Here is a 20,166-nt window from a genome sequence, read left to right on the forward strand (position 1 = left end):
CAACACTAGCGCTTAAAATAGCACACAGCGAAGGGGGAAATATTCTGCTATAATATTGGGCATAGAACATTTTCGAAAAGAATTGTCACGACTCCGGATGCGAGAGGCTGTATAACGTGTAAAGCGCTCAGCTTGGAGTTTCCACGAATAGCGAAGGCGCTCAGTGGAACCGAACTCTTTATAGGGGAGCGGAACCCAAGTTGAGCGCAGATCCGTGTGAAACGTGCGGGGAGCCGCGCTCGCAGCCAATGCAGTTCTTGGTCCATTTCGACGAGGGCAGTATTAGATTGCGTTGCAGCCCGAAGTTTGCGCGCCGCCGAAGCCGCTTCGTTCGCTGACGCCGGGAGCGGCGCTGTCCGCGGTGCTGAAACGGGGGGGCGCTGCTTGACTGCCGTCGGCGGCGCAGGAGTCTCAGCTGATCGCAGTCACACACACACACACACACACACACACACACCTCTGCCAGCTCTCCCGGCCGAGGGTCCGAAGCGCGGCTCTCCGAACACTCCCGCGCCTCTCCGCTCCCGCGACGGACGGGGAAGTGTTTCGGCACAAAGGACGTCGTTCTCCGATCCGCCAACACACTCCTGAAGACATGTGTGCGAGCGGAGATCGCGGGCTGGATCATGCGCTCCTCTCGCTCCTCGTCGTTCTCTGCGCTCTGGCAGCGGGCGCTCGAGGTAAGCTTTAATGTCGCGAATGAGAGTAACAGTACTGTAATGTCCACAGAAACACGTTCCGCCGTCCGTGCGCGTGTGCGACCCGGACCTGGCCTGCGCTGTCGGCTATGCGGTCCCGAAAACAGCCTGCTCTCCGCGCATCTCGTGAAAGCGTTCCTGATTTTTGGACATCCATGACAGACCATAGTAAGAGGCATGTATTTGTGCCGAGACCGGTGACAGTTCATCGCAGTGGCTCTTAAAGATTTGCGAAAACGTCCCTTCCCTTCCGACCGATGCGCACTTTGTCACCCTGCTACTTTGACGCTGTCCAGCACTGGCGGTATTTCAGTTCATGTTTCAGAAATAAGTTAAATATAGTGACCGGAACGGTACGGACTGGGAGTGAACCCACCGACTCTCTTAACATATTTACTAATTTTCTATAATTGCACTTGGTGACATAAAGAAAAATTAAACTTTTTTTTTTTCTTTTTTTTTTTTTTTTACTTCAACAGGTTTGTCTTAGCATCATTGCCATTATGGCAGTATCATCTTCGTACATTACCTGATGCTAAAAATTGCATTACTCTGTGGTGATTATACTCGTGCGGAAAATGTTTACCGAGGTCAGCTCCTTGAAAGTATCTAATCATAGCAAGAAAAATTTGGCCTGATTAAGTGAAATGCACAGTGTCCGGTATGGCATTTTGAATATGTTTTTCTCAATAAGTAATTGACTTTTCGGTGAACAAACAACTGGATGTAAGTTGCGTGTTAAGGTGAAGGCTGATCAGTGAGAACTCGATCACTGAGAATCCTACGCTGATTGTGTCCTGCGGTTATAACCCTGCAGAGGGTCCCGGGTTCGATTCCAGCCTCAGGTCCCTCAAGTGCGAATGAAGTTTACATTGTCCTCCTCTGTGAGCTCCAGGAGAACTGAGGAGGTGTGATTTTTCTCTTCTGGAAGTACAGGGGAGCAGTTGACAGCAGACTGTGCGTGAAACAATCTTTTATGTTTCATTTCTAAATATTAATATATGCGACTCTCGTGTGTAAAACCTAAAAACCGTTTTTTTTTTTTTTCTGTGCATGTGCATAAGTATCTGTTTATATAAGGTAGTATAAATGTATGTCTGTGTATAACTGTGTCTGTGTGTGTGGTACAGCATAGCTGTTTCAGCCAGTTAAATTTTTTACTTCAACAACACGCTTTTACTTTTATACTTTTTCTATAAAACCACCATATGTTCTGAAGCGTGAGCTGGGACTAAATTAGCGGACTGAGCAGTGAAATTATTCAATGATTTATGACTTGATTTTACTTTTTTTTCCCCTTCATTTCCTTTTGAGCTGCAAGGAAATGCAAACTTTTACCGTGATTTCTACACTCTTAGTCCCCATTCCTCCATCGAGGGGTGGTTGTTTTACTCCATCAGGCGGGATTTTTAAAAGTTTCATTATTATGGGGAAATCTGGATAAACTCTGTGTTGTGTGATGCTTTTATTGGCTTCGTTTTACAGTTTAAATCACCTGCTGGTTCATTCAGCTGGAACAGTGAATATGAAATAGCGGCTGTTTCCATAATGTAATTACAATACAGGCGTACTATTATACAGCCCTGTCCAGTTTTTACTGCATGTCAATTTAATTTACGTTTATTTTCACTCCGTGCATCTTTATAAATCAGGGACACCTACACTTATGAACAAAATATCATTTTAATTAGTGCAATTAATGATTAGTGAGTATAAATTATATGTTTAAGCATATTTGGTTTAGTTTATCCTAGTGTTTCACCATTCATCCACACTGCAGTGTTTAAAATCCCCTGGACACATAAATGGATAACTCTGTTTCGAAAATCAAATGAAAGTCCAGCGGTGGATGAAATAATGGAAACACCATAATGTAAAAGGACTCATTTAAGTCACTAAAATACAATCACAAAAGTGCCATGATACAGAGAGGAATAATCATTGCCTGGATTGCAGAGGCATTCATGACATGAAAAAAAGATAAAGTGCAAAAATGTTGAAAATCACGACATTATGTAAAACAAGAAAAATGCATCTGAAAAGAGAAATGGTGGCTGAGGGTCATGAACATGAATAGACAGTTTACTTAACAGTACAAAATCCAAAAAACAATGGCTACAGAAATCAGCGCAGTATTGACTCAACACCTGTGTGACACTGTCAAAAACTGCATATTGGGAGCTTCTCCTACCCTCTCATACCTGGCTGTTGCACTCGTCCATGGCCAGCGTAGAGACACTGTCTGCACCCCTGAACTGTGGAAAAAGTTATGCAGTGTGATGATTAGAATTTTGTTCTCTACAATATTCAGATGAATTTAATTTTGGAGGAAGTCCAAGGATGCATTCAACCCACATTGTCTATTACCTAATGTTAAACAGAAAGGAGAATCTGTGATGTAACTGCTCTACATAGTCATAGTCAAGGAACATGAACCCATGGTAGATGACCAGGTACACTCTATGTGCAGTTTCCTCATGATGTTTTAATATTCCAGCATCATAATGCTCACACACACACTGTAAAACAGGCTCCAAAGTAGTTTCATGAACCCAAGCATGAAGTCAGATGGTTCCCGTAGCTCCTCAGATTTCCAGATATAAATCAATTAACCTGTGAGGTATTTTCTGTAGTGAAGACAATTTCCGTTGCCATCATTTTCACTATAACAAAAAGCATTCCATTTCAAAGGATGATCAAAAATAAAATATAATAATATAATATATTCCTTATAAATTAAGATTCTCCTAATTTAAGATTAACATAATCTTCAATGTTTCCATGATTTCGATCACTCCATGTAACTTGGATTCACCTCACTGTTTCATTGCCTTTAGGATGTTGAACAATCAGAATAAATCCATTAAAAGACTTGCCAAAATCTGTATAAAGTTATTGTATGTTATGTTCTTTCAATTCAGTTCAGCTACTTTATTTTGTACCAGCAATTGGTCTCTTGCATAAACCTACACAATTTGTTTGCTGCCAGAGGTGGAATTACGAACTTCTAGCCATAAACACTGCAGGGAAGACTTCACATTTTCCGACTGAATAGCTAAAAAATACTTTGGTGCCAAGACAAATTTAGTCAATTTTCCTTTAAAAGCATCTAAATTCAATCTCCTTAATACTGTAAGCGCTCGAATGTTGCCAGTTCTACTAAACTGTGCAGAAAGGATTCAATGCACTTTAATGAAATAAAACATATCGTTATAATCCTATAAAATATCAAATTCTTCTCAAGAAAGATGTCTGTGTGTGTGTGTGTGTGTGTGTGTTGTCCACTGGAGAGCACTGTGAAAAGCATCCTAAACAGAATGATCCAGCATTGCTACGTAATCTTGACTTTTCGCTCTTGGGGTTCACGTCTTTCTGTCCCGATTGGTCACCATCTGTCAGGCCCGCTCTGCCTCCAGCGTTGCACTTTATTGCCGACACACCTTGGAAAGCACTCTAACTAATGCGCGGATCCATCAACAGGGCCTGGGCACCAGCAGTGACTTAAAGGCAGGAGTGGCCACAGATTGATGACATCGTATTGCTGTGTCAGATGTGGGTGAAGGTCAATAGGCTGATTTATGAATTCCCCCTGCAGCCTCGGCACGGACCGAAGGTGGTTGTTAAAAAGCAGGAGTTGCTGGGATATAAACGCTCTCCATGTTTCTTCTGTACCCTGAGAGGGGGAGCGCAGAGTATGCCTGCAGCCATCCCCGTTTCCCTGCCCCCCTTTTCATTTATTAGTGCCAGAGATGGAGGACGCTGGCGTCTCCTCAAAGGGAGCCTTGGCAACCTTCTGCTCTGAAGTCCTCAGAAAGCCTCAGCCCCCTTTCCTGGCTAGAGAAGCTAAAGACACCATACTGTTTCAGCAAAAGAAAAGGCATAGAGGAAGTGAGCATTAATACACGTCTTCAAAGTTTCTCCTTTCACATAGGCCAGAATATACCAGAATTTACAACTGCAGTTATTAAGCGAGGCAGAAGCACACGGAGGGTGGACTCATAACTCTGATCCTGTGTTTGGTGGCGTGTTAAAGTGTATATTGGCCTATAAAAGTGTCTTGGTGACACTTGTGTAGGGATACCAGTTGGTTACCTATAAAAAAACATATTTTAATCCTGCTTATTTTTTAACGATAGGAAATATACATATCCAGAAGAAAATCTCTAAAGAAATAATACTGAGCAGATGAGGGCACTGCAGGTGCACCGAGCTCCTCTAGGATGGTGTACAGTGGCTTCCAGTTCTATAGGTCTAGTGTGTTTTTTCTACACTTCTCACTTTGTTGTTTGATTGTACAAACATGATAAAATACTTCTTGGCTGTATGAATTTTAAATAAGGCCTATTTCTGCCATTGCATTTGACTACTAATATATTCAGCTTTATGTTGCAGACCAATTAGGCTACTTTGTCTCATTTACTGTCACTATTGTGATATAGACTCCGTGGCCCAGGCCTCCTTAATGTTTGCTATAAAGGCTTTGTTCCATAAAAAAAAAAAAGAAAAACATATTATGTTGCATAAGACTTTTTAATATCTTGGGTAGACCTCTTAGGATATTTATGAAAGCACAGCACTTCTTTGCATGAATGTGGCAATTTACTGCGGTATTTTCTATTTCTGTAAAAATATTTTTGGAAAGTGTTCTCTCTTGATCAGATTTTATTCATATTACTCGTGGCACCTTTATATCCTGTTATCGGTTTGTACTCCAACGGTTCAGAAATAAAACACTGTCACACATTTTATTGATTGACGGTCCCCTCATTTGTCAATAGATGACAGTAAGAAATCTGTGTCGTTTGTATCCCTGCTCGCAATCACACAGTCACCACACTAACTTTTACACTCCTGTGCGCAACGATATGTTGATTTCCTCACAAAAACATCTAAGCTACACAAAGATTCCCCAGCACTTTGCACAAGTAGAGACAAAGTCAGTTATGGGCAAAATGACAGGGAAAAATGTTCTGTGCTCTGTTAAAGGGGCCTGCTAGGTGTTTTATGGTGAAAGCACGAAATTGTATAGTTACACTGTTGTCAGTCCTTTGTCGAATTTGAAAATGCACTATGAAAAAAAATCCATGTTTGCTTTAATGAAATTCACTGCAAGCACACGTTTTTAATTAGTGGGTTTCGGGTCAGAGACGGTTATTACTTTGCTTTTCGGCGTGCTGCTGACAGCCCGTTTTAAACCAGTTAATAATAATGGATAACTTTTCTCTAAAGTAAACACTATTTTCCTTTCTATTCTGTTTCTCAGCATGGACACCCAGGAGCGTTTCCGCTCTGGGGTGGGATGACCCTTGCAGAAGGTAGTCTCGGCCGCGGAGTGCTCCCAGCCCTCACGTTTTTACCCAGCATGCTTTGGGCTGCCCATAGTCCCTGTTTCCGCTTGTGAGCCCCAGACTCAACTGGCTTCCTCTGCCCACTGTACTGGAGTCTGCTGTGTCATTATGTGCTGTGAGGAAAGAGGTGCACACCGCAGGCAGTGACGTGCACCCACCCTCCAGAACACACAATCTAGGCCTCTTCCCTCCAGGTTCCTGCATAGTAATATTTATGAGCCGTTGAGAAAAGGACGTCTGGGCCAAGATCGACTGTTTGATGCTGTTTTTGTCACCCCCTTGTTGACCTGTAAAGACTGAGGGCTGGCGCAGGGAGGGTAAGTACTGCCTTTGAGCGCGGTGGCTAGTCTCAGTTGGCCCTCTCTCCCCTGTACGATTAAGGCCCAGATTGATGACCCATATTGGAAGGGCTCCCGGGCCGATTCTGGCCGGTGCCTCCAAGGCCACGACGTTGACGGATGGTCTGACTGGGCATGCGGTGAATGGTGGTAAAAACATGGCTGTCACCTGGGCGTCTCCCGTGGGGCTGGGCTCCTCCTCTGCCCTGCCCTGCCCTTCCTCCCCCCTCCCCCCCTCCCTCGCAGCACAGACACAGTGCTTGCTGGCTGTAGCTGGGACTCCATACTTCGCAGTGTCCAGCCCTGCCAACACTTACGGTGAAGAGTCGACTCCTCTGGACTAATCTGTCCATGTGCCTGCTGCGATGACATGCCGAGATTGCAGGACGACCTGGAGGCAACAGGGAGGCATCAAAATTGCAGACACCCAGATAACCTGTTTTCCAGAGCAAAAACCTCCCAATTCTAACATCTCATAAAGGGGACATCCCACATGGACATTTTATAAAAAGCGGAGAAAAACTGCAACTGCGATACCCCGTGGGCCTTCTTAATTTACCCGTGGTTCCTGTACCGTGGTATTCCTTGATTCCAGAGTAATCAGTTACTCCCCGGGAGAGACACCAGAGCCATGGAGAACTGAAGGTTGTAGATAGTGAAGAGGCAGTGCTCAACGTGTGGCTGAGTGGTGTTGGGGAGGCTGTTTGGGAGGAACAGGGGGAATTCGCTACACTGAACACATTGCCAAGCACTTGCTATTGGAATTGATTTTGGGCAAATGAGTATAGGCATAAACCTCAGGCGGATGCTGGAGCATTGTGGACAGTCTAATTGTAAAAAGTCTCATTTCAACACTCATGACATTTTTCCCCCCATTTTCTTTCCTGCTCTCATTTCCCCACGCTTGCAGCTGACCCGAATATGCCACCCTGTGTATTCTTTTGTAATTATTTCGGATGTATTTTCCACCTGAATAAGTCTAAGAGAGCTAGAATGAACTGCGTACGGAAAAGACTGCCTCTAAACCCTGGACCTCTGCAAAAAAAAAGTTCACGGGCAAGTTTCACCCAAAATATTTTTTCCCCTGAAATTCTGCTGGAGCTTCAATCCTTGCTTCTCCTTCAGATCTCTTACTTCAAGGCTGGAGATTCTAACTCAGGAGCATCGTGCCTATTTGTTCCCATACCATGTGCTCTCTTGTAACCCCTTGGATATGTCTCCAGCCTCTGTTGTTTGATTCACCATGTTCCAGCCTTGTCGAATACATATCAATTTTTTAAAGGGCTTTGTACAATGTTTTAAGCAGCGCTGTCGTTTATAGTTAAACATTATGTGGCTTTCACCAGAATATAAGAAGAGATCTTTTGTGATTGTGATGAGATGTGCCTCATATATCCAATGGCTCATTAAAACAATTCCGAGTTGCTTCTTGCTTGAAGGAATTTTTCTTGACGCACTATTGCTGGTAAGCACATTCCGCTAAAGATGAAAGACGGGGGAATAATGACGACTATGGTGGGTGGGGGGAAAGGGGTTTGTTTTTTTCTGTTGCAGGGCCTCAAAGAATGTTTTTTTGGAGATGTTTTCAAAAACAAGAATTTATTATTGTAATGGATAAAAATCCATCTAGTTGTGTGGACATCTATTCGAATCGACCGAAAGGCGAGCGTGTCTTCCGATTGGGTTCATTGTTCCCGCTTGTCTCCTGCCCCCTCCTGCTTGGATGCCGTCTGGGATGAAATTATTTCCACCCCAAAAAGCAATGGATGATTGGAGCTCTGGCACAAACAAAAATCAGGCTGATATTGTCTGGAAATAAATATCCGCGTCAGGCGATTTTTTGCGGAAGCCCTCGTTCTGTTACAACATGGCGTGAGCTCGACACTCAGAACCGCTGCATTTGAAAATCATCTTAAATTTTTGTTTTTGTTTGAGCCGACTTTACGCACACTTGCTTTGAGCCCCTGAGAGGGACATCGGTGCCGCCGGGAGATTACACTCATCATTACTGGGTTCTTGTGATAAGCGATAACTTTCACCCTTCCCCCCATCCCTGCCGCCTCTGCCAGTGGTTGCGGAGAAAAAGCAATTTGCTCCTGGGGATCCAACGCAATCAGTACTGCTTCATAGCATTTGCGGTGGGAGGAGTGAGGAGCTGAGGACATCCCTTTAATTAAATGCCTTGCTCTCGAGTTCTGACGATCATATAATTTTGGAAATAGAAAATGTCCAACACCTGTTTTTTGGATTACTGGTGATTAACCTATTCCAGTGTGCCTGCCGCACTCATCAAGGGCTATTCGGTACTTGCATTTCATCCTGATTGTTTTCCCAAACTTCTTTTTAGTTGAATGGTTGGCAATGGTACTAAATGCATCTTTTCACACCTTTTGTGTGTCATCCTGTTCAGGTGTAGGAGCACTCCTGCATTTCTTCTCCAGCAGCATTGCCTCCAGTTTGCTCGCAATTCCCTGATTTTGCCGCTGTACGAAGTGTAGGTGAACCCTATGGGCAATGTACCTTCATAAGTACGGTTATTTATACCCTTCACTGAGCTCGTGTTGCAGTAACATCACAGTCTCGGGTGTCTTTAAACTGTCTTTAAACTGACAGGACAGGGTTTGGGCAGCTTGGATTTTCCTTTCTACTCCTGCCGGATAGCAGTGATTCACACTCTGGGCCTTCATGGTGTCTGGTATCACGTATGTAGAAAGGTGGGCTTTGGTGTTCACCTTTCGCTCATATTGACGAATATGATGCAAATTCCCCAGTGCATTTTCAACCCAGCAGAGTATGTTCCAGTTCTCCAGCTTCAGCAAATACACCTTCAAAGCCCCTCCCTCGAAAACCTCCACCACCTTGCCCCCAAGGTGCCTGGCAGGCACAGTGTGAGAATCTCCAGTTTTGCTTTCTTTACATGCTAGGTGCACTACTAAGGATGCAACCAGCACCCAAGGAGGCACCCCCTGATCATCCTCTGCTGAAAGCACGCTATTGAACTCTAAAACAGCATAAACACAATATGTTGCTGAGAGAAATGATGATGATGATGTAGTGGGGGATGTCTGCTGACTGGATCATGCAAATTAAGGGAAATCTGCCACATACAAGCTGGCTAGCATGTGTATACCTGCCTGCGGTGCCAGCCTGGTGATTATAGTCCCTTCACCGCAAACCCACCATCCACAGAATGTCCACACCCAGGGCTTAGGTCCTCACCCCACAGAGAGGAGCCATTCCACTTCTGCTTGCACACCCGAGTGGATATTAATCACGGATCAGAAACAACCCAGCTCTGAAGATTGAACAGCATGTGGCATCCAGCTCACACCAGCCTACACACCCCACTTGGACAGACTTCTTTTGTGTCCCCAGTTTCACTGCCGATGCCATGGATCATTAACACACACACACACACACACACACACACACTTTCTGAACCGCTTGTCCCATACGGGGTCGCGGGGAACCGGAGCCTACCCGGCAACACAGGGCATAAGGCCGGAGGGGACACACCCAGGACGGGACGCCAGTCCGTCGCAAGGCACCCCAAGCGGGACTCGAACCCCAGACCCACTGGAGAGCAGGACCTGGCCCAACCCACTGCGCCACCGCACCCCCCGGATCATTAACAATTTTCTACAATGTAAAATATTACCAGGGGTTTTTTTCTTCTGTGAAATAGTGGCTTCCCCCTTTTTTCCGAAGGTCTGCAGGACCAACTGTTTGGGAAACTCGAGAATTAGTCTTTTCCATAGGGAAATTTCAAAATACCAGTTCACCTAAAACACATCTTTACACTCTGCGAAGAAGTCAGAGCACCTAGAGGAAACCCACACAAATGTAGGGAGAACATGCAAACTCCACACAGACCGAGCGGGATCCCATTGAAACAAAGTCCCATTGCATTGCCCAGGAGCTAAGAGGAAAAGCACTACCTGCTGCACCGCTGTGCTGCCCCCAATGACTGAGTTTCTGACACTACTGGCAGTTTCCTTCTGGTTTGTTGATAATTTTCCAGCGCATTCAAATGCAAGCTGTCCTGTAAGACTGCATTGTGGAAAATATTTCCCCTCTAATACAAATTTTCCAAAGTGTTCACTGTATTTCAGGCTTTTAGACGCAGCATTTTTATGGAACACACAATTATTGCTGAATCAAAGCAAATGTTTGCAAATTCCTTCCAGTTAATAGAATTTAGTCTTTGTGTTAGCGGACCACTTTAGGGAAAAAAGCTGAACCGACAGACGTGTCCGATGATTCTTGTTTTGTATTCACAGGGGCCTCGTCTTGGGGAAAAAAACAGCAATAATAGAAGCTGTTCTTGCGCCCGCTTTGTTATCCAGCAGACACCCGCAGGACTCTCCGTTTTTTTAGCGTCGCCGAAATCCCCCTCAACGGCGGTCAGCACGCCAGAGATAACGGGGGGAATTGTTTTCACACTTCCGCGCTGCAAATGCCTCTAGAAAATGTGACATGCGGGATGAGGCCCAGCCATTTGTCTGGAGTCTGTCTGAAGTGGAGGTTGGGAGTGGGGGGACACGGAAGGGTGCGGGGAGGGGTGCTGAAATGCCTTTCTGCTGCCAGTAACCAGTCAGACCTGGACCTTTTTCCCATCACACTCTGCACTTGACATTTAGCACAAAACTGCAGAGTTCATATAAAGGACTGATGGATGGTTTTTTGCAGGGCAGGAAGGGGGGGGGGGGGTGGCTTGTGCCAGAATTCTCTGCCCTAAAAGGTATGTTCAATCATATAGCGGGCTCTCTCCCGACAAGCATTGTAAACAGGTTTCAATATGTCCTTTCCATTCAAAACATGCACTAATGTCGGTGTAATGATGGAATGAAAGTACGAGAGCTCACCTCCTATGACAATTGTTATATCAGAGGATACAAATTCCACCTCCTGATCACCCCGACAACCAATGCCATTCAACCCCTCTCCTGGTAATTTGAGCATCCCTTAATAACTGCCGAGTGGGATTCTTTGTGTTTGAACGCGTTCTTCCTGCAACCTCCTTGTCTGCTCATCGATTCATACGTTTTAAACACTCCAGGCACGCTGTCTAAGGGACTCACCTGTAAGTTATAACCTAAATTACTTAACCATGTCTCTTTTTTGAGAATTTAAGCCGGACAGAGTTGGGTGGACAAGCTGTCTATGCCAGTCAAACAACACTAAAACTGATTCAGAGGAGTATTTGGGATTTTTTTCTATGCTCTTTCTGGCTACTGATACTTGTTGGAGACTGAAATGTACCGGAAAAGGAATGGGCAATAAATCAAAGTTAATGCCCCCAACCCGCACTGACGACGCTTGCCGAAATGGATTTTAGATTTTTACAATTTACGCCATTATGTTGTTTTTTTTAATGCACTGTTTGCTTTGTTTAGCAGTACATTATTCACCGACGTAATGAATTAAGCCTTTCTGGCCAAAAGTGGACATAATATCTATTAGGTTTATGCAGGTCTGAACATGTGCTGACCATCAATAAAAAAAGAAATGCAGAGGGTAGGGAGAATTGATGGTGAAATTCATGGAAAGTGATCCTTTAAACCATTCCGAGGTGCCTGACGTTTTTATGGCGCTAGACATGATCCCGGAGCTTATTAAAATGCGACGTGAAGGCCGCCGGGCGTCGCGCAGTAAATTCCCACGGCAGCCCTGGGCTGCGGATCCGACGCTAATGAACAGGCCGTGCGAAGCGCCGGGTGTCACGCTCCCAGGAGCCTCGGACTGTGTGGTAATAAAGATGAATAATGCAGATCTGGGGGGCTGCTGGCCTTACCCTGAAACCACCCTCAAAGAGTCCCAGGGAGTCTCACTGAACCGCCCAGAGTTGCCAGAAATGAAACCTGCACAAATCGTAGAGTGATCTCACTGGGCTAACAAATACTTCACTACCACCAGGGTCGGGAGGGGATTCGTGAGGTCTCCATCCTGGGGTGCTGCAGTGCTGTTCGCTGCTCTCATTGCAGTGGAATTCCTCCGAAGGTCAGAATCCATCAATAAAGACTGATCCGACAGTCATTCCAGTTCTGAACGGACACAAAAGATCAGAAGCAACCAGGCACCATTCGAGCATCTGTTTCAGGAGATGGTTTTGCTGCGTGCTCAGAACATTGCTGGGCTTGCTCGGGGCCCATCTGATTTACAATCTACCCCTAATGTGCATCTGATCAAAGTATGTTTTAGCAGTTTAGAAGGTCATTTAGCACGAACTCTTTCAGCCTCCAGACTATCATTGCATCCTGCCTATACAAATAATCACCATCAGAATGCTGTTCCTAGATGTCATCAAGTCTGCACGTTATAGGTGTGGCAAATTAACGACACTCAGAACAGATCGGGAGGCAAAAATAGTAGAAATGGCCTCTGCAGGGGAACTCTTTGGAGAATGTAGTTCCATAAGTAGGGTTATTTACACCTGACTGGGGACACATTAACTCGGCAGGGGAAATTCTATGTCTGAACAGATGGAAACGGTGCTCGCAGCATGCCGGCTGCACTGCTGTAATGACAGACGCCTGCAAGAGGAAAGGATTAGCACTGTGCTTTTTTGACATCAAAATGCATTCTGTTCAGCGCAGTCCAGTTGGTCGTTTTCTGCATGGCCTCCATGCAAAGTGCATAGCAGAATTTGTGGGAGGCAGAAACAGAAAAAAATAATTTTCCATCATTTTCATCTTGTAAATTAGAGCCAGCGGGATGAATTAAAGAAGTAAGCTTAATTGCCTTGATATACACATTAAATACAGTGGGTGGGAACCTCTTGTTTTGCATTAATGATTTATTAATGATTGGAAGGCAATACCCTTGTGTGAAGGTTTTCAATCACAGGAGAAAAAGACTGTTTTTGCATCTGGTTGTTTTTTTTGTTTAACATACTCCTGGTAAATGGTAAAAAAAAAAATCTTCAGTTTGGCATCTGAATGGCTCTGGAGCGCATTCTTCCCAGTTTATGGCCATTGCCTTCTTTGTTCATAGTTACAAAAGTTGTTCACTATCCTTCAAACACATGTACTGTAGGCTCGGAAAAGTAAAAAGAATATCAGAAGAAAGCACAAAAGTATTTCATATGCTTCTTGTTGAACATACTGTAGGTGTGTAAACCACTTGTCCAACAAATGTTTTGGTCAAATTCTGACTTTCATCAGTGTGTAGTACAACAAACTACCGGCCATATCATTTACTGCTTCCTTAACCCGAGTTACTCCTGGTCAGAAAAAACAATCACTGTTTACTGTCATAAGAGAAGCAGGAATCACGGACACTCGTTTGCTTCACTCACACTGATTTGACCTTTTGTCTTGAAGGCCGAGGCCTACATGTCACACCAAAGCCTGGGTCTATCCTGAGCTGGACAGCCCATCAAAGCAGATCCAAACCTGGCCATGCCACAGCCACCTTACCCAGTTTTCCTTGTGGTAGAAAGCTACCATCCTGTCAGGGTTTGACTTGAAATCTTCGCCAGGTTTACCAGTGTGCGAGCAGTGCAACAGTGCCTGTCTGCCAGGCGGCAACAGCTGCCAGAGAGGAAGCGATCGCGTCTTAATGAAGCTACGCTGTGATGTCTGTCACATCGATTATCTATTTCAGCCCAATGCGCTAATCCGTAACTGTGTTGGCAGCCAACAAAGCAGCCTTTGATCGCGCATTTAATAAATTGCAGTATAAGCGCCTGAGGACACTGCTGCGGTTGATTTTACAGGATTACTTTTTAATTGATGATTTACAGCGCTGTATATGCTGCCCTTTATTTGACCGTTAGTGAGTGGTGCACGGCACTCCTGGTGTAAGAGTTACGTTAGGTGCCATGGTTTGGTGTTGTGTTTGATGTCCTTCTGGCTCGACCTTGAGTAATGTGCTGCTACCTGGGTGTGTGAAGCATGATCGGGGAAACAACCACCGTAGGGGCTTATAAACGAGAGCATTGCCCGTGGGAGCAGGAAGCAGGTGATCGATGCATTGCTGAAATGCAGCCACACATGGGAGTCGGTGGGCCATTTGACGGGTGACTCAGGTAATGTGACATCCGGTAGAGCTGTCAACCTGCAGAAAACTATCACTCCATTTTGCCTGCTAATGGTTCCCAGGCCAAGAGTGTCAGGAACCAGCTTGTGCTAAACAGAGGTTTTTCTGAGTTCGCTGCCAGAATCCTTTGTGTAACTTCAGTCTCGCTGCGTTGTTTCATAACCTGACTTAAAACCCACTGTGAAGGGCCTGTGGCCGCAGAAGGTACTCATTTCCGTATTGATTTCTGGGCAGAGAACATCAGATCAGCGCTTCTCTTTCAGCCCATAGCTGAGGCCAGGTCTCTGGCGGGGCTCCTAGCTGAGAGCAACGTTGGTGTTTTGGGACTGAGGGATTGTGGGAAGCCACGACCGCAGGTGCTGTTCCAAGTGAGGGAGGTGGGAGGGCTTCTATCTCTCAATGTAAGATATTGACATTTGATTTTGTGTTTGTGTGCACGTGTGAGTTTGCACACTCTTTTTTTGCAAAGTCTTACCTTCTACTTCCAACAGAAAGACTTTTCGCATTGTTCTCATTTGGAAAGAATGAAAAAAATGATGGTCTGTTGATGTGTTTTGCAAATGACCACAAATTCTAGACATTCTGGAAGGCGATGCACACATACACACACACATCATCTGAAACCACTTGTCCCATACGGGGTCACGGGGAGCCAGGGCCTAACCCAGCAACACAGGGTGAAAGGCTGGAGGGGGACAAGGACACACCCAGGATGGGATGCCAGTCCATCGCAAGGCACCCCAAGCAAGACTCGAACCCCAGACCCACTGGAGAGCAGGACCCAGTCCAACCCATTGCGCCACCACACCCCCCGAAGGCAATGCATATAGTGTAAAATGTTTTCAAAATGCCAGATGCTGTTTTACTGTTATGATGAACCATTATCAGTTTTTGTAAATCTCAGTTAACCAAGCTTGCCTGTCATACACACTTGTTTCACCAGTAGTGTAAAGAATCAAAGATGCCAGTGTGTGCCCATTCAGGGGTTTTCTAATTTTGTTTCAGGCTTTTGAAGCAAAGCAGTCTGCGTAGATGAATTTGATCTGAACAAAACCTCTGCTTGTTTTTTTAATACTCATTTCATACAAACATGAACTTGGAAAGCATCTCGTTCAAGTGACATGCTTGCATGCGTTTTAATTCTCCCGTTAATTTGAAGGGAAAAAAACCCTGCCAGATAATGGATAAATGGGGTGCTTAATGAAAACAGACACATGAGAAGATGAGAAAGGGAGATTTGTTGGAGAAATTTCTCTGCTTGCATCCGCTTGCGGTCATTTGGTGGGTTTTGACTGAACGGAGAAGCTTTTACGTAGTCAGCGTATCTCAGTGTTTGTGTCTCGCAGCAGCAGCAGCACGACTTGCTCAGGAGAATGTGGCACAGCGGGAGCATCTCTGCCTTGTTTTCCCTTTACCAGTTAGAGTCTTACTTCTCAGAACGGCGCTCCATCGTGAGCAGAACCAAGGCATGTTGGTGCTGATCCCTTTCTCCAGGAGACCCTATGGGGAATCTGTCAGAGAGTATGACCAGAGGGGATCTCCACTGTTGCCTGTTTCACAGCCTTTTGCCATGAGGAGAGCCAGCCTTCAGGTGTCAGGATACCTTTTGCATGATGCCCACTTCTTAAATGTTGACTAAACCCATCCCCCTCTGGTAGGAACTGCCGATCAATACCAACTGGAAGACGAATGCATTTAGGCTATCCACGTACCTGTTTTCCGAATGGCCCTTCCAAGGGGGAGAATGAGAGAAGGTGGGAGAGGAAAAAGTCACATACGTTTTGTTACACAAGTTTGTTTTACTGCTCTTCAGTCGTCCTTGGACTGCATTGCTGTGGGGAGGTATTTCTACTTTATAATTAGTCTCGATGGTGAAGAATATCTATAATCACATTTCATTAGGGAAGTAGCCTTTTGTAGTGGTAATACTGCCAGCTGAATCCGTCTAACTCTGCACTTTCTTCTTTTTTAAGGACTCACCAACACAATGTAAATGTGAGCACTTGTGCACAGTAATTATTGCAGAGATTATTGTCTGGATATATTCCTTGCAATATCTGGTAGGAACACTCGTTCTCTCGAGACATTTCCGAGGCTATCATGGTAGTCATCCTTTACCTAATGGACCGGAAAATCTTTTGTTTAAATGTAGTTTTTCCTGAAATTTGGAGCGCCTCCTAGTTGCTGGCTGGCTGATTGACAAAGGCTTTAATGTTGTATTTTGTTGAGACCTGTGAAGACAGCCATCCAGACGAAAGAGTTTAGAAAAGGTTAAGTTATATATTTTCGGCAGAGTGTCCAAACTACTGCAGGATCTCAGGTCTACGCTTGTCAGGATCTGGTCCTTGAAGTAATAACGGCAGGGGAGGCGACCCCTGACACTCAGTGGAAATTCGGGGTCCATGCAGTTCAGCTCCCGGGGAAATTGCCCAGCTGCTCACAGCGGCCCTCCCGGCGGCTTTCGCGGAACCCCCATTAAACACTGTGTCCTTTTTCGCACCGTGGCCGCAGCCATGGAGCGACACTGGCAGAATGCAATCTACCGCCACGCCGCCTTAATCACGGCCGGGGCGACATTTGCCCCTCGGCTGCCTGTGGTGGCAAACAGTGTGAGCTGCGTTTCAGTTCAAAAACACGGTGCAATAAAAGTTCTCGGCAAACGACTTCATGGTAAGGGTAGGGCTGTAGCAACACGTCTATTTGCATTAACACTGACGATATAAAATAGAAGATCTATGACATTGTTGGTTTATTTTCTGTTGTGATGATATAGGAGTATTCAATACATGCAACTTATGACAGCCAGAATTTATGACTGCTGTCTTATCAACTTCTATTATTTTCAAATCCCAGCATTTACTCATAACGTATAAGGACAAGCATATAAAAGACATTGGCTGGCTGTGCTGCCAAAACACACCCATATTTATTCTTGTTTGGGGCTCAGTCAGTCTTTGAACGTCTAGCAGCAATTGAATTTTGTCTACAGGACTTTTTATTTGTGATTCCCTTTAAGTTACTTTTTTATTTACAATGACTAGCAAACAAAAATATGTGTTCCTGGTGGTGCTGAAAAGAAAACAGTGGAAGATGGCCGATTTATAAATGAAAGGGAAAATAATACTGCAACATGACAAATTAAATTAGACTGTACTGTATTTATATTTCTTTTTATTAATTTTCTTTATTGTATATTAATTTATTAATTATATTTATATTATTATGGTACAATAGTATTATTTTCACAAAAATAATGTGCAAAATTACTAATTGTTTATGTGTACTGACGGTTCATACATAAAGGGATTTGCGACTTACTGTATGACAAAGTCGAGGTAAGGTTAAATTGTCGGAACGGAACCCCGTTGTAAGATGAGGACCACCTGTATGCTGTGGTTTTCTGCTGACCTGTCTAGGTCACATCTGACTTGCCTACTTTAAGACTTGGAATTAGTTTGTGGGGCATGGAACACACAAGCTCAGCAGAATGAGATAAATAAATGATGGGACTGTTTCCAAAGTCTGGGGGTGGGGCTTGGTTCTGTGCAGGTCCCAGGCTAATGCGAGGACTCGAATAGGAGCAACGAGACCGAGACTATCCTTCTGTTTTCAACTGGCTGAGTTGAGAAGCCATTTCACATTAAGGCTGCCACGAATGGAGGCAGAGACTCGTTTTTTTTTTTTGATTCGACCAGATTTTGCCTTGGCATATAGAAGGCTGTGTCATGTCTCATAGCAGACTGGCACAGACTGAAACACACCATCGGGATCCTGCTGGTAATGCAGCTGGATGGTGGAAGTATAAAAGGGCCACTGGAAACATGATGGTTGAGGAGATGGGCTTGTGATACATTTGAATTCTATAGGGCACTGTTACCCCACTTACACCCCTCAGCAGCATACTTCACCAGAGCAGTTTCAGTAAGCATCCAGCTGATTCAGTGAAGCTTATCTTAATCCTTATTGTTTTATTATGAAAAATATGCTCAATCATCAGCTAGTCTTGATGACATTTTAGAGTGCATTCCATTACTTACTTCTTATTCTTTAGATAACTGTTACTGATAATGTTCTCACACTCAAAGGAAATTAAGTTCCCCTGTTATGCATAATGCCGTAATCCACGTTATTGTAGCTTTACATACAGCGCACAGGGCAGCTTCTTTCTGAGCACAGTTTGACCTCTGACCTCCAGCTGTCCATTCATTATCCATGACCACTTGTCTAGTGCAGAATCATGGTACTTCAGAGCCTCAGAAGCACAGGGTATAAGGCAGGGTACACCTCGGACAGGACGCCAGTCCGTTGCAGCACAATCAATCACTCACACTATGGGACAGCAGACACCTCAAACACATGTCTTTGGACTGTGGGAGGAGACCAGAGCATCTAGAGAAAACCCAACTGAACATGTAAACTTCTCACAGATGGAACCAGATTTGAACCATTATCCCAGAAGCTGTGAGGCACCAGTGTTACCCACTGTGCCACCAATATAAGTATCTAATTATCTAAGTAATTTTTTCCCTAACGGTTCAGAATGGACTAGCAAAACACCAAAAATGTGTATGCACACAGGAAGGTGCAATCTCTCCCTTCATCACTTCCGTTTAGTTTTTTGCAATCTTTAGTCATAAAATATTTAAAAATCATCATTCCTAAACAAAAATAAACACTATAAAATCCATTTAATAAAACCGACCAATATAAAAACTCCATGACAGGCACTTAAATACCGAGTCACAAAGTATTTCTTTTGAGGATCATGAGGCCTTCCACCTAACCGCCCATCAGGCTGTTCACCGCAGGGGCTGGAATCCGTTTCTCTCTTGGTCCTTAAGCTCCTGGTGAGGTTGAAAATTTATTGTGTGAAATTTCACACCAAGCAAAGTCTTCTCTGCCCCAGCCTTCCATGTGGAGAGAGAATGAGCAGGGAAAACAAGGTAAATGTGGTTAAAACACAGGACTGACAGTTTGGTCCAGCACTTTACACACCCCTTCAGCCTCCTGTCCTGGGAGGTAACTTAAGAGGAGGAAACAGCTCTACCTTTGTAAATATTTCATAACTCTCTTAGACAGCCTCTCAGATTTTTAATTCATGTTCGGCACCTGAGTGAAGTTTAACTGCCACATGTGTATGCATTTAACAGCTATGGGAGGCTATGAGAGAGAATGTCATTGGTATCAATCTGTGGACCTCGCGGTCCTTGTAAAATAACGAAAATAGTGGTTTTGAAACCCAAACAACATAGACATTAAGGCTGGCAGAGAAATTCTCTGTCGCATGTGCTCTGAATCGGATGGAAGAAACAATTACGGCTGCGAGATGCCTTTGTACGCCCTGGTGCTTTTACCGGCTCGGCACGGAACAACGGATCTGAAAATGAAATGGATTGGCAGAAAGTTCATCCCCGCTTTCAAGTGCTCCCCTGGATCCTCTTCATTCATTCGGTGTCCCTTGTGTCCTCAGCAAAAACCCCAGTCATTGCCATTAATGTTTATTTTCCTGTCTTTCTAATCTTTTTCCAAGAAGACTTTTGGGATCATCTTGGGATTATTTGTAAATGAGCAGCAAAGACCGACCCGCAGCCACTATTCACGGCTTTAGTGACATGGCGTGGCGCTCTTCCAATCGCTCTCCTGCCAAAGGATTATGGGGGAGGTGGCGGAAGGGGGACGTCTGCGCCTCTTATGTTGGAATTTCCATGTGCTATAAACCTTTTTACCGAGCAGCTCCTCTTT

General features: G+C 44.6%; 1 protein-coding gene across 5 annotated transcripts in view; it reads left to right on the forward strand.

Moving 5' to 3' along the window:
- The first annotated feature begins 224 nt into the window (after positions 1-224).
- The window catches only part of sez6b (seizure related 6 homolog b), a 170,157-nt gene continuing 150,215 nt past the window's right edge, over positions 225-20,166 (forward strand). For all 5 annotated transcript variants that reach the window (XR_001965994.2, XM_018748770.2, XM_018748771.2 and 2 more), the window contains exon 1: positions 225-680. Coding sequence is in view for 4 of the 5 variants with exons in the window: in XM_018748770.2 (XP_018604286.2) it covers positions 596-680 (85 nt within the window). In the remaining variant the exon portion in view is untranslated. The remainder of the gene's footprint in view (positions 681-20,166) is intronic.

The sequence above is a fragment of the Scleropages formosus genome, chromosome 10, assembly GCF_900964775.1.
Source record: "Scleropages formosus chromosome 10, fSclFor1.1, whole genome shotgun sequence".
Classification (NCBI taxonomy): Eukaryota; Metazoa; Chordata; class Actinopteri; order Osteoglossiformes; family Osteoglossidae; genus Scleropages; species Scleropages formosus.